Genomic DNA, 15,546 nt, shown 5'->3' with positions numbered 1-15,546 from the left:
CACATTAATTTACTTATGTATATTTGGATGAGTTACATATTTAATTAATGGTAAATAAACCACATATCTTTTAATATTTTGTAGATAGAGAACTACATAACACTGTGCACACTGCCTCTAGCATTAGCAACTTTTAAATCTCATCCACTCTGGAAACATGCCGACATTCCAGGTTGACATTGTTTTGGAGGCAGTAGTGGGCTCCTTAAAGCTAGCTTGAATATGCTGGTGTCATATAAATCTAGAAGGCCTAAGGAATCCATTGGTACCAACCATTTTATGCTAGCTTGTCAGGAAGAAGGTAGAATAACACTCCAAACAAAAAACTGGTATGGCCATTTTGTGATCCCTCAACCCCTCACTTAAAGATATTTGAATGAAAGTGGGTTCTATGGATACCCACAACTCTCCCCTATACAGACACGCCCACTTTATGCAAATTTCATGCAGTTTTGGCAACAAACATGCATTTTTCCTTATACAATACAAATGTGTTATTTTTGCCTAGTCTATTTGAAACTTTCTGTGTACTGGGATCCCTAAACTGGAATGCACAAAGTGGAGCCAACTGGAAAGCTGTCAGACTCTTGTGGATTCAATGAGCCTAATTTCATTCATGTGTGATCATGTTAGTCCCCATAGGAGCCGTTTTATTGTAGTGACATCATCAAATTTTGGAGGGATTATTGACCATTTTTATCAATTCTCCAGTGATCAAAAGTACTTACATTTTGCATCAAATCTGTGTAACAAAGGGTATCAATACAAAAATGGCTGCAACAACTTATGAGACATAACTGAGCATGAGAATGGACATCATATAATTCCATCAAATTGCTTTAGCTCCTGTACACTCTAAACTTTAAACCCTATACTATACTATACACTCTAAAGTTTGAATAGGTGCATTACCAAAACACAATGTTTACTTTACTTGAGGAGCAAAAAAATCCAACACCCAAAGAAATAGATTTTGTCCCACTTCTCAAGAGTGAGTGATTATATTTGTTGTCAGTGTTTTGTTGTCTAACTGCTGTGTCAGTTATTTAAGTGGACCAAGTTCTTCTGGAGAAGCTGTCCCCATGCTGTTATTTTCCATTTGGTCCATAAGTAGTTAGCTGTAGAACTTTCAGTGTGACTCAAATCACATACTGTACTTCTGCACTAGGCACTTAATATTCTGAGTGCACAAGTGCGCTAGGTGTTCACACTGCATAGTACGGGAAAATGCAGTGTACTACTGCCACATTCAAAATGGTCCAATGGTGTGGAATGATGGACACTTCTCACCCTCAATGTTCGGCAACTTTGTGACGTAACAAACTTCTCAACTTTTGACATGGTGGCTGGGGACAACAAGGAGCCTGTTAGTTTACATGTTTTTTGCACTAAGTACTAATACTGCTGTCGAACAGAAGTCATCAGTAATGTTTGTTGGGTCTGTAATGATTTGGTACCGTGAAAAATAATGCTAACATTAGCAATCGTTAGCCTGCTAACTTGTTCCTAGCTATGACAGCACAATATAGAAAGCACTGATTTTGTGGCGTGTGTTTGGTATATGTGCGAGCACAGATAGCGGTCAAATGTTGGCAATAATGCTTTACCATCAATCTGCAATTCAGCGTTTAAAAAGAAGACAAAGATGAAAAGATAATAAACCGACAAAGATAATAAAAATGTCACTTCTGTTTGAGACAACACCACCCTGTTTAAATGAGTGCACCATGTAAAGAACCTAGTGCACATAGTGTTCTACATTGAAGTGTACTAGAGGGGGCATGCAGTTTGAGACACACTCATTAACAATGCTGTGAGAGTAAATGATGTTACAAAATTAGCATTTAGTAGGCCTACAGCTATCAGGGCAGTAGACTCATTGTTAGCATCTCAGTTTGTGTTCCCTGCTGCTGTCAGTCGCATTCTCTAAATCCACATTGAAATCCACTGTATCCATACCTAGTTTAGTGCAGATGGGCGCAATCCTTAAGTAATGGCTGCCCCCAAAGCCTAGCTTGTCCAGGAACACTTCATAGGAAATGGTGGATGTGTTGTTGGGACTGTAGTGATTCCACAGCCTGGGAAAAAGCAAGCAGATTCTGGAAGTTCATATTTTAAATAAATGGTACAGTTTCACAGGTGACCTATAATGTCAAGAACATCTATGTCAATGACGAGATGAGAAAAGAGGTTATGCTTTATGCTTGGCTCTATCTATTCTAACACAGCATAAGTGTGTGTGTGTGTGTGTGTGTGAGAGAGAGAGAGAGAGAGAGAGAGAGAGAGAGAGACCTGAGCGTTAAAACCAATTAAAGCCATTGAAAATGAACCTGTCACACACAATCCTCTAGAGCCGCGTCAAAAAAGTTGAGGAGCATTTCTGGAGTGGATTTGACTGCAGGGCCCGAAGTTTTAAAAGTCAATTAGCGCTCCCTCATCCTGAGACAAACGCTGACCACAAAGTTAGTGCAAGTGATCTCGTCCTAGCTGACAAACCACTTCCCACCACTGGGAATACTGGAAAGAGTCAGGCCTGTGCTGGTTGGATGAGAGCTGTGTGTGTGTGTGTGTGTGTGCGCGCGCATGTGTGCAATAAATTACTGCATGCACAGTAAAAAAAAAAGTACAACTTTTTTAAGACAGAATGTGTCTGTCTTAAACAAGAGTGAACACATTTAGCTGTGGAGCTCAGAATAAAATGTACGTGTGTGAAAGAGAGAGTGTGTGTACATGATATAATACAAAGAACAGTGAACAGTAGTGAAAGGGACAATTAATTAGTTAAGGCATTATATTGCAAAACAAAACCTTACATGATTTTGTCATTGTTATTCAAAACACAGTTCAGGAACCATTGATAGTTGTTTAGTACATTGATTGTATGACATACTGTAGCTCATTTTCATTCCCAAGCTGTCAAAAACTGACGCTGTGTCACACCCCTCTGCATGTGATACCAACACCTATGTAAGACAGCCTTTGGTATCTCTATGAGATGCACAGGACTTTCAACTAACTCCATTGTAAACTCATCAGTTGAAATACTTGACACTCAGGGCAACTGACATAGCACAAAGAGCGAGAAAGTCCATGTGGGGTGGAAGGAAGGGAAGGTGGCTGGGTCAAAAACACAGACTTCCAAAACATTCTGGTTTTTCTAAACCTAACCAAGTAGTTTTATTGCCAAAACCGAACTGCGACCGATTGACAACTTTGTTGCGAGTTTCACCTAGGAGACAACTGTGCATCACACAGAGATGTCAAAGGATGCATTCCCCATTGGTATCACACACAATGGGCGTGAGAAAGTGTAGTATACAACTTGGTTGGTTTCTGACGACCTGGAGGCATTAGTATGTGACGACCTGAAAGCATCAGTATTTGATGACCTGGAACTGCTGATATTTAACGACCTGGGAGCATCAGTATTGACAACCAGGGAAGCATCAGTAGATGACCTGAGAATTTCAGTATTTGACAACCTGGAAGTATCTGTATTTGAAGACCTGGGAGGGTTAGTATTTACAACCTAGAATCATTAGTATGTGATGACCTGGAAGTATCAGTACTTGACAACCTGGGAACAATAGTATGTGACGACCTGGGAGCATGAGTATTTGATAAACTGGGACTGTGGACTCTTGATGACCTGGCAGCTTACTATTTGACGACTGAGGAATGTCAGTATGTAATGACCAGGGAAGCATCTGAGAGTGTCGGTATTTGACGACCTGGAATTGTTGGTATTTGACAACCTGGAAGCATTAGTATGTGATGTACTGGGAGTGTTGGTATTTGACGACCTTGGAGCATCAGTATTTGATGACCCAGGACCATCAGTTTTTGATGACCTGGGATGAGAACCCACAGATGTTAGGGAGGAAATAATAAATAACATATAAATAATATCTATAAACAGATTTGTATGCAGAATCTGTAGGGGACAATGTGACAAGGTGTTGGTATCTGAAGTGTTCTGGTTTCTGCTGGTTGTGTGTTTGTAGTCCGAGTGGTATTGACCAATCACTTTTGAACAGCAGGTAAACAGTCACTGTGGAGAGGCAGAGCACATTGGCTGTAATGTAATCTCAGAGCTCACTGGCTACCATCTGACGATGAATTAGCTCTTTATTATTTTTTTGTTGTTGTTTTTTAACCAGCATTCATGTGCAGATATCTGTTTATAGAGATTAACAGGAATGACGCACATGGAAGAGGAAGTCTTGGCTCAGATATCTGCTGGCTACTCATGATACTTATGAACCTGAAATATTGGCCTTCTCCCCTAGAGGCTTTATTGTCAGCAGACGATAACCGATAAGTTCTGAGATGGTGGAGGAAATACTTGGTCATTTGTTACACTAGCCAAATTTTTTTAAACTAACTAGCAACAGCAGCAGTACCATGGGTTGGGCATGTTTATTAAAGTAATAGTTCAACATTTTGGAAAAGACGCTTTCTTACCGTCTTGCCTAATGCTACAGAAAATGAGAAGATCCAATGGTTGGAAGGTCAATACCACTCTGTTTATAGGCCTGCATTAAATATAAGGCTACAGCTTAATATTTAGCCAGTTAGCTTAGCTTAGTATAAAGACTGGAAGCAGGGAGAAAGAGCTAGCCTGGCTCTGTCCAAAGGTGAGAGAACCACTAGCATGTCTGACATGATCATGAGGTTGCCAGGCAACAATGTACATAACTACAATGTACATAACATTTAATTAACTATTCATCAAGTAGCACATATGCCATATAGCCAGGCAAAGATTAGTATCACAATACTAACTCTATCAACCCGTGATTTTTAGGGGATTTCATTTCAACTTTGATAAGCAAATTTAATACTGGATCCAGATATGATAGCATGGTACTGAACCCTAAGCCTACTCACTGCACTGGAATGTGTGCGCACAATTGCAGGATTTAAAGTTTGTTATACTAAAGCATTATGTCAATCCGTAGACTGTGATGGATGCTGGAGACAACCTGATCTCACAGAAATACGTGAAATGACCACGACCTCTTAACACCGCATTCCGTGGTGACAGCACGTAATGGGTTGAAATTACGTGCTGCCACCACGAAAACAATGCCAATGTAAAGTCAATTAGAGTCCTCTCCCGTGGTGGACACACGGATTCCCTGATTCAATCACGTCACGTCAACCTCGTTTTCCTCAATGATATCTTTAACATTCCTGTATACACACAAAACGCGGAAGTTTTCTTGATATTAAAACGGCAAATACATTCCCCTGTTATAATTTCCCACCAATAATAATAATAATGATAATAACGTGATAGTTTGGCTGTTCTAGATATTTGTTATAGCCTATTCAAATATTCATCCCAAAAACGCCGTTTCTAGAGAACTTGCTAAAATATCTGAAATGAACCATCATGCCTACTTTTTCTTAACATATTTCATCTAGGTGCAGTGTCATTACTAGTTCAGCTTTACTAGACATTTGATATACTCGGTAGATGTATCTTTTTACGACCCTGTTTTACAACAAGCTGCAAAAAACCTACTGTCCCAAAAATGCCGTTTTTAGAGTACTATCTAAAATAACTACGATTAGCCAATATCCTTGCTTTTTTTCTTAACATAGTCCATCTAGGTGCAGTGTAATAACTACTTCGGCTTTACTAGATATTAGATTTATTCAGTAGATCTAGCTTTTTACAACCCTATTTTACATGCATACAAATGAACCTACTGTCCCAAAAACGCCGTTTCTAGTGTATTAGCTAAAATATCGAAAATTAGCAGACATCTTTACTTTTTCTTACCATAGTTCATCTAGGTGGAGTGTAATAACTAGTTTGGCTTTACTTGATATTAGATATATTCAGTAGATCTATCTTTTTACAACCCTATTTAGAGCCCTACTTTGCAAATCAGAAGAACTACAACTATGTTGCTGATATGTATCAAACTGCATGGCGCGGTCCCAGGGAATTGTAGTTTTTTAAAAATCTAAGTGTTTTTCCCAGATTTGGAAGTTGTAAATATTGAATTGAGAGTACACTGTGGACTTTAAGGGGATGGTAAACGCATTTGTGAAATCAGATTTTAAATATCTTAGATAATTTCTAAATGGGTGAACATTAATTTTATCCATATTTTATCCATATCTGACAGCACCCTCAGTTGTTGACTACACTCACATGATAGCTGAGGTCAAGAGCTCTCTATAACAGTTGGTCCCATGTCTGTACCCCCTTTTGTTGCTGTTATAAGCCCTCAAACATGCACTGAGGTCAAGGTTCAAAGTTCAATGGCTGAAAGCAGGAGCCATGTAGAATCTTCATACTGACATATGTCACTCTCCAGGTTGAGACCTTTCCAATGATGTATTTGGTTTAGCTCTACGACGAAGTTTAGATTTTTTCATTTTTTGGACACAAGCCAACTGTAGATAGTTACTAAAATGAGTCATCCTCAGACAATACAATACTACTAAAAAGTAAAACCAATAATAACAATAATGAAATAAGCAAAAATAATATTAAAATCATATTGAAATGTTAAAATCTATTTACAGAGTGGAATGGTAGCCTAATAGATAACTTAGATAATATTTATTACTGTTTAGACACTTTATTATTGCTTAGATACTATTTAGCCTATTATTGTATTTACTTTTAGCATGTTCTACTTTTGAGTAATTTCCGAAAAGTTATGATAAAAAAATAAAAAATTACAGACTATAGGAGACAACCTCTTCAGTGTCTCATGTCAATTAATTAACACGATTTGTCGGCTTTTTATAATGCCTTTTTTTTTTTTTCTTTTTTGCTGCTGTCTCCAGTTGAGAGTGGTGATTTGCTAAATACATTCTACAATAATAATTAGATTAACACTTGGTCTATAATATTGTTGGCTATATTACGCATTTTAATTAAAAAAAAAAAACGGAAGAATAAAAGAAATAAACACCGAAATAATTACTTTTTTTTTATTGATACTCCTCTCTGACACACACACACACACACACACACACACACACACACACACATTGAACACGCGATTGAATGAATGAATGAATGAATGAACATTGGAAGTGGTTCAGCCGCAGTCCCGCCGGCTGGCTCACATTGAGATTACATTTGTTTTTTATTACTAACAAAATGCTTTATATTGACCGTATGAATGGTTTCGTTTTCAAATAAATATTTGGAAACGAAAATATGCTTTGGTGTACTTTTACAGAGTTTTGCAATATGTATATAGCCTACCTGTCCTAATTTTCAGTAGCGGTTTGTGTGACAGCTGCCACGGTCGGAGTATAACCAGCGGGGCAGCCGTTCTGTGGCGCTGGCTTGGGGTCCACTCTCCCCTGGTGGAGTGGAGGGTGGCCAGGTTGCCAGGGGCAGACGGCTCCATGTGATGGTGTTTCCTCTCTGGTTCTTCCGTGCTCAGCCTTATTTTTATCTTCTTATTTATTTATTTATTAGTGGCGTTTGGATTCAGTTACGGCAGACGGATGGCAATCTTAAATGGAATGAAGCCCACAGACGGCGGACAGCAGCTACAAAACAGTAGTGGAACGCGCCCCATCCGCCCACAGCACAATGCTCTTAAAGCCCCACGCTATCAAAAGCTGGCAAAATACATTTATTTTATTTTATGGCCTTGACATTAACCTGTCATATTGTTGAGTTATCAAGGACACTTCCACGTTTTTGTGTGTATACAGGAATGTTAAAGATATCATTGAGGAAAACGAGGTTGACGTGACGTGATTGAATCAGGGAATCCGTGTGTCCACCACGGGAGAGGATCCTAATTGACTTTACATTGGCATTGTTTTCGTGGTGGCAGCACGTAATTTCAACCCATTACGTGCTGCAACCACGGAATGCGGTGTTAAGAGGTCGTGGTCATTTCACGTATTTCTGAGAGATCAGGTTGGCTGGAGAGTTTAATCATTTTTGGAGTTGGAGGCTGGTTTGCAGCCTGTCTGATTATTTCACTGACTTCTTTTAATCAATGTCACACTTTCCCAAATCCCAGCAATTAACTAAATACCACGTGACTGATACTAATAGAAATGATGGTCAAAAATAAAACCCAAATATGAATAAACCATTTTTAAGTACAGTACAGACTTCCTTTACTTACTCTGACTTGTTGGCTGGAAACGTTTCTTACGTAGATGTAGATGCAGTAATGAATAGGGCTGGGTAGTGTTTAAAAGATATCAGTATCAACACCAGTTCCCTTAAAGTGATTCCGATATTAATAATGTACTTTATTGAATACCCGTAATGTAAATGAAGTGATGCATAGTCATAGCCATACTGTCTTGGTGGCATCTCGGCAAACTGAACAGCCAACCACCTCAAATACATTGCTCTTGTCTTCGCACACACATAGTGACAGGGCTAATTCATATTGTTTACTCATCGTTATTAATGGATTTCTGGACAGAGTTGAGCTATTTCAGAGTCGGTGTGAGTTTGTTGGAACCTTTAAATGGCTCAGTGTTGAATGCTAGCTGCTGTCACTGTGTTAGCTCATGCTAACTTTGCAGATGTTTAACTGACACGGAGGAGAGCTGTTGCAGACACAGCAGCAACAGAAAATTTGCTGATCCAGCAGGGAGTTGGGAAGGTTCAGGATCAGACCCCCAGCATAAAATAGGATCGAATGCAGGTATAATTTGAATGGTGACATTTTGATACTACTTGATAATGGGTTATTTCAGCTGATATTTTAATATCAAGTACCAAAACCCAGCCCCAGTAATGAAGTGCCCTAATGGTTTTTAGGACAAGTGAATGTTGGCAGAAATCCCGGCTTACTAAGCTGTCAACCAGTCCTCATGTGTGGTGTGAGTGTGGACCAGCACAGATTTTATGTATGATCTGTTGTGTCAAACTGTTGATGTATACTACGAACCCCACCTCTGAAACTCCTTATCTGTCAGGTGGATGCAGTAGTTATCCAGTATGCGGCGGAACTCATGCTGTTGGATGTGTCCTTTGCTGTTGCAGTCAAACAGGCTGAACACTCTGATCACAGTCCTCAGGTTGCCTCCGATCTGCAAGGTTCACACACAATGATTGACAGCAACAGCAACACTACACCTCAGCGGCGCCTGTGAACTCCTGAACCCAAGCAACTTGTGAGGCTCGGCTCGCCGGAGCTTTCATCTCTGTGAACATGGTTATTGACATGCCTGCCTTGATCTGTGGAAGCCCGGGTCTATTCCCCAAAGTGCTGACAACTGATGAGGTGGGAGAGAGCAAAGAGGAGATGCAAAGATGGCTAGTAGACAGATGACATAGAGAGAGGAGAAGGAGGAGGGAGGGCACTGAGGTGGATTATGGGTCAGTAAAGCACAGACAGAGAAGTTTAAGGTTTAGAACAGCAGCCCGAAATGGATGTGTTCTTGTGTTTCATGACTGCAAATTGGGAAATATACCTACAGGTGATCTGATCTGAAGTCTCTAATAGATCAAACCTTAGATAGCAAAAGTCAAACTAAATTAATCTCAGAGCAGAGATGTTTCAGCTGCAATGCGGATATTTCTGGGACATACATTTAACTTTAACATTAAAGGTTAAAGTAAATCAACAGCCCATTTTACACATTTTACGCCGCTACAAAGTCCCTTCTTTATGTTGCCTTTGCATTTTTCACCCAGAACCAAACAACTGCGGCATCATGCCGCTCCAGTGTGTGATTATAGACAGCATGCCCGCATCGCAGAATCAAAAGAGGTGTGACAGGCATGACATGTAACACAACAGCGTCAGCCTCTAGTGTGACATATAACATAAGCGTAGCAGGGTTTTATAAACAATCAATCAATCAATCGATTTTATTTATAAATAATGACTAATGACTAATGATGGCAGCAGCAGCAGGAGGCATCTGGCAGGACCACGGCAGCAGCACAACCACACACGTCACGCTGTCCAGGCACCGCTGCGATATGAGTTAATCTGAGAGACAGTGGAGCACAAAGGCTCCGGAGAAGAAGCCGAGTTAGTGACATCCAGAATGGCCGAGTTAGCAAGATGCAGTAATAGAATACGAGAGAGAGAGAGAAGGAGAGAAGGTGCCCGGTGTATTATAGGGGGGGTCCTCCGGCAGACTAGGCCTAAGTCAGCCTAACTAGGGGCTGGTACAGGGCAAGCCTGAGCCAGCCCTAACTAGCTTATAAGCTTATAAGCCTAACTAATAAGCTTTATCAAAAAGGAAAGTCTTAAGTCTAGTCTTAAATGTGGAGACGGTGTCTGCCTCCCGGACCGTAACAGGAAGATGATTCCACAGGAGAGGAGCCTGATAGCTGAAGGCTCTAGCTCCTGATCTACTTTTGGAGACTTTAGGGACCACGAGTAACCCTGCGTTCTCAGAGCGCAGTGTTCTGGTGGGATAATATGGCACTATCAGCTCACTAAGATATGATGGAGCTTGACCATTTAGAGCTTTATAAGTTAACAGTAGGATTTTAAATTCAATTCTGGATTTTACAGGGAGCCAGTGCAGAGAAGCTAAAACAGGAGAAATATGATCTTGTTTCTTAGTTCCTGTTAGTACACGTGCTGCTGCATTCTGAATTAGCTTGACAGTTTTTAAGGACTTACTAGAGCTACCTGATAATAGAGAGTTACAGTAATCCAGCCTTGAGGTAACAAAAGCGTGGACCAATTTTTCTGCATCTTTTCGGGTCAGGATAGGCCTAATTTTCGCAATATTACGCAGATGAAAAAATGCAGTCCGTGAGGTTTGTTTTAAATGAGAATTAAAAGACAAATCTTGATCAAATATTACTCCGAGGTTACTTACGGTAGTGCTAGAGGCCAGAGCAATGCCATCTAGAGAAACTATGTCATCAGATAAAGAGTCTCTGAGTTGTTTGGGGCCAAGAACAATAACTTCAGTTTTGTCTGAATTTAACATCAGGAAATTGGTGCTCATCCAAGTTTTTATGTCTTTAAGGCAGTTATGGAGTTTAGTTAATTGATTACTTTCTTCTGGCTTCATCGATAAATACAACTGAGTATCATCCGCATAACAATGGAAATTTATAGAGTGATTTCTAATGATGTTACCTAAAGGAAGCATATATAGAGTAAATAGGATTGGTCCGAGCACAGAACCTTGCGGAACTCCAAAACAAACTTTGGTACGTAAGGATGATTCATTATGAACGTCAACAAACTGAAAACGATCAGATAAATAAGATTTAAACCAGCTTAGTGCAGAACCTTTTAGGCCAATTAAGTGATCCAGTCTCTGCAGTAGAATTTGATGGTCAGTTGTGTCAAACGCCGCACTAAGAAATAATAAAATAAGTACAGAGACAAGTCCTTTGTCTGAAGCAATCAGAAGGTCATTTGTAATTTTAACTAGTGCTGTCTCAGTGCTATGATGCACTCTAAATCCTGACTGAAATTCCTCAAATAAATTATTATCATGGAGAAAATCACACAGCTGGTCTGCGACTACTTTCTCAAGGATCTTTGACATAAAGGGAAGATTAGATATTGGTCTATAGTTGGCTAACACCTCTGGATCCAGGGTGGGCTTTTTTAGTAGAGGTTTAATTACAGCTACCTTAAAAGACTGTGGTACATAGCCTGTTAATAAGGATATATTGATCATATCTAATATATGAGTGTTAACTAAAGGAAAGACCTCCTTAAGTAGCCTAGTTGGGATGGGGTCTAAGAGACACGTTGATGATTTAGATGAAGAAATCACTGCTGTCAATTCTTAAAGAGAAATTGGGGAGAAGCAATCTAAATATATATTAGGTCTTACAGCTGTGTTTGAGATTAGATACCATCTGAGGACAGGAGGTCATGAATTTTGCCTCTAATAGTTAGAATTTTGTCATTAAAAAAGCTCATAAAATCATTACTGCTAAGGGCTAAAGGAATACAAGGCTCAATAGAGCTTTGACTCTCAGTCAGCCTGGCTACAGTGCTGAAATTTAACCTGGGGTTGTTCTTGTTTTCTTCTATTAATGCTGAGTAATAGTTTGCTCTGGCATTGCAGAGGTCCCTCTTATAAGTTTTGAGACTGTCTGTCCAGATTAAACGAGATTCTTCCAGTTTGGTCAATCGCCAATTCCTTTCAAATTTTCGCGATATTTGTTTTAACTTACGGGTTTGAGAGTTATACCAAGGAGCGAACTTTCTTTGCTTTTTTAACTTCTTTTTAAGAGGAGCTACAGAGTCAAGTGTTGTTCGCAGCGAGCCTACGGCGCTATCGACAAAATGATCAAAGTCAGTACAGGAAACCTCTGTTACTGAGGGACTTGGTATTGAATTTAACGACGGAGTAATCTTCTCCTTAAATTTTGCGACAGCACTATCTGATAAACATCTAGTATAGTAACTGTCGCTGAGTGGCGTGTAATCGGGTAAAAAGAAATCAAAAGTAATCAGATAATGATCCGATAGCGAGGGATTCTGTGGAAAGACTTTTAGGTTATCAATTTCAATTCCATACGTCAGAACTAGATCGAGGGTATGGTTAAAACAATGAGTGGGTTCATGTACACCCTGACTGAAGCCAATGGAGTCTAATAATGAGATAAACGCGGTAGCCAGGGAGTCATTATCAACGTCGACATGAATGTTAAAATCGCCTACAATAATAACTTTATCTGATTTAAGAACTAAACTGGATAAAAACTCTGAGAATTCAGATACAAATTCAGAATACGGGCCAGGAGCACGGTACACTATAACAAATAAAAGTGGCTGCGAGGTTTTCCAGGTCGGATGTAAAAGACTAAGAACGAGGCTTTCAATGGCATTTACATGACAGTAACAATCATTTACCATCCCTGTTATATGATAGCTGATCTCATCCTCTGCTCAAAGGAGGAGCTCCCGGACCTCATTGTTTTCCCAGTATGTGCACATTTATGGCCGCTGTTCTTCTTACTTGAGTTAGCTGCTAACTGCTATCAGCTACCTTTTAATTCTCCTGCGGTGGGGCGCATGCATAATACGTCGTCAGAACGTCACACCCATGCTGCCCATGATCCTACCGGCTGTCCAGTTCATACCATGCCCCCAGGAAGTACACTGGGTTTTGAAGTCAGTTTCTGTTGTGGCCATACAGTGGTATTACAATTTCCAGGGCCTGTGATGGCAAAGAAGCATCTGTAAATTAGTGGATAAATAGCATCACAACCCCTGTGAAATGACTAGTTTCATATCAGAATTTAATCCATTCAGTCCGATGACATTAAAGTGCAACTTGCAAGTTAAATTTTTTTAAAAATATATACATAACCTTGTCTGAAAATTACCACGAGAAGTTAATTCAGAATTTATTATGGTTTACACGACATAAGGGCACAAATTCAGAGGAAAAAGTGGCTCTTTTTAGCTCCTCTTCTAAAAACGCTTTTTTTTCAACATCGCCTGATACTACGTCACAAGAGGGACTCTGCGTCCTTGACCCTGTCTCTGTCCAATGCGCAGTAGTAGGTGGTAGTGAGTCTGAGTGGTAGTAAACTTGTGAGTTAGTATTTTTTCGGTTGTTAACAGTGCATTTCACCATTTGTGATTATGCTGAATTATTGTGTTTGTGCAGGTTGCACAAACTCGAGTCTGTCAGGACATCAAGTCCCCCGTTTTCCGGACACAAGTAGTTTTCGTGCCTGGGTGCGTTTTGTGCAGGTGAAGAGGCACGATTTCACGGCTTCATCTGTGACCAAAAACACGGTCGTGTGCAGTGCTCATTTTGGACAGGAGGATTATGTTCCTGGCAGAGCCCGCCCACCCTTACACATACCCCCAAGGCTCGGGTCTTCCCGTATGTGCGGGGCCGCGAGCCTTGGGTCTCCCTCTCCGTCTCGGTGGTATGTGCGAGGGCGGATGGGCCCTCCGGCATGAGGGTTGATGGGCAGTGTGAGGCATGTTATGTCTGGTCTGGGGGTCAGATTCTCCACCAGAGCCCAGAAGGCATCCACCTCCCTGCAGCACATACTCTCCACAGCTGAGGACATGGGCTGGCAGTTCCCACACAAGAACCTATCATACATAAAATTATCAGGAAATCTTCGTATCTCTCTCTCTCTCTCCCTCTCTTCCCTGCGGACGTCAATACACCACAATGCGGAGTTATAACACGCATAGCAAGATACGTCTGATACAAGCTGATATTTGCGCATTAGTTTCTGTTATGGGTAAGAAGCATTAGTTATCTAATACTGGCAGAACTATTGGTAGCTTTGTTATAACCTAATACATGAAACTTAATGTTGTGATGTGAACACAGTGTTAGACATCGTTAGCTGTCGTTAGCTAACGCTGGTTGCTCACCAAGACACCTGCCCAGTCCTCCACTAGGACCCGGGGAACATAGAACATAGTTCTATTTCTCTCCTGTGGCCATTATTTCTCCTAACCCTGATCTGTTCCTGGTCTCTTGGATGCCTAGCAGGCTCATAATTATAAGCCTGTGGGCCGTCATATGCATATGCATATGAATGTACATTTTCAACCTCTTAAGTCTCAAAACTAGTACTGGGATCCATGTTTATTAATGTTACACTCAATCGAACTCGGCCGGACTCCCTTACACTACATCACTTCCGGTTAGTGGGTTTTTAGATGCGGAAGCAAAATTCTCTCACAAAAACGACCCCAAAAGTCACTGTAGTGTGAATATGTTTTTGTTTTTTGTTTTAATCGAGTTTCTACATTATTTTCCTACACATTCATTCACCATGGTCTCCAACCTGCAAGTTGGGCTTTAAGTCTAGAGGAGCGGCAAGATTAAATCATTTTATTCCCACTCAAGTTAGTGGCCGTTTGGCCACTTGGTAATGCTTTGCCACCGTTAAGTTTCCAGTGCGATTGCTGTATGGGCCGCACATCAGACCCAGATCATCCAGGTATAATTTCATACGCAGCAACTGAACCATTTTGTTTTCATTTGGCACTAAGCAACTCTCACAGGAATGAATAGGGCATTAAGTTTATTGCTATATCCTGTTTTCCTAATACAGCACGGAGCACAGAGAAGCAGTCAGAGCTACAGGCTACAGTGAGGCTAAAAACAGAGTTCATGACGTTTTTCGAAACAACTTTTTATGTAGCGGCTGCAGCATACTTGGATCATTATGGATGAGCAGTATGGAGGTACTTTGTGGATTCAATTATGTGTTCTTGGACGTTAGTCTGGGGCGCCGTCTACCATTAGGTGTGCTAGCCGCTCCACCCGCCGATCTCCGCAAGGGATGTGAGCACTCTAAAACTTCACCAGGGCCTCCATCAGCATATGGGTGAGTAGATAATGGCTGAATTTTCATTTTTGGGTGCACTAATCCTTTAAGACCAAAATTTTGACAATTGCTCCTTTTCTGAGAATTTGGCTTCCCCCTGCCTGGCTTAACAATGCTGTCTATGGCCATGTGTAAATCTGTCCTAAAACCACGTAAACGTTCATTTTCAAAGCCATGAAACTCACCGAGTGGTCAGTGGTGTTCGTTGATGTTTTGACATAAAAATCATAGCAAACTGTGGTTTCCATCCTTGTTTTCGCTGTTCATCTCAATTGTGG

The 15,546-nt window shown here is 40.6% G+C and overlaps 1 protein-coding gene across 1 annotated transcript in view; it reads right to left on the bottom strand.

Annotated features, from left to right (window-relative positions):
* efcab6 (EF-hand calcium binding domain 6) overlaps window positions 1–15,546 on the bottom strand; it is a 102,439-nt gene that overhangs the window by 48,005 nt on the left and 38,888 nt on the right. The window contains 4 exon segments of the mRNA XM_078165160.1: window positions 1,960–2,078; window positions 8,912–9,048; window positions 9,149–9,234; window positions 13,774–13,990. Coding sequence (XP_078021286.1) covers window positions 1,960–2,078; window positions 8,912–9,048; window positions 9,149–9,234; window positions 13,774–13,990 — 559 coding nt within the window.

The sequence above is a fragment of the Epinephelus lanceolatus genome, chromosome 23 (genome assembly GCF_041903045.1).
Source record: "Epinephelus lanceolatus isolate andai-2023 chromosome 23, ASM4190304v1, whole genome shotgun sequence".
Lineage (NCBI taxonomy): Eukaryota > Metazoa > Chordata > Actinopteri > Perciformes > Serranidae > Epinephelus > Epinephelus lanceolatus.
Note: the sequence above shows the minus strand (reverse complement) of the source record. Positions and strands in the feature narration are given on the sequence as shown.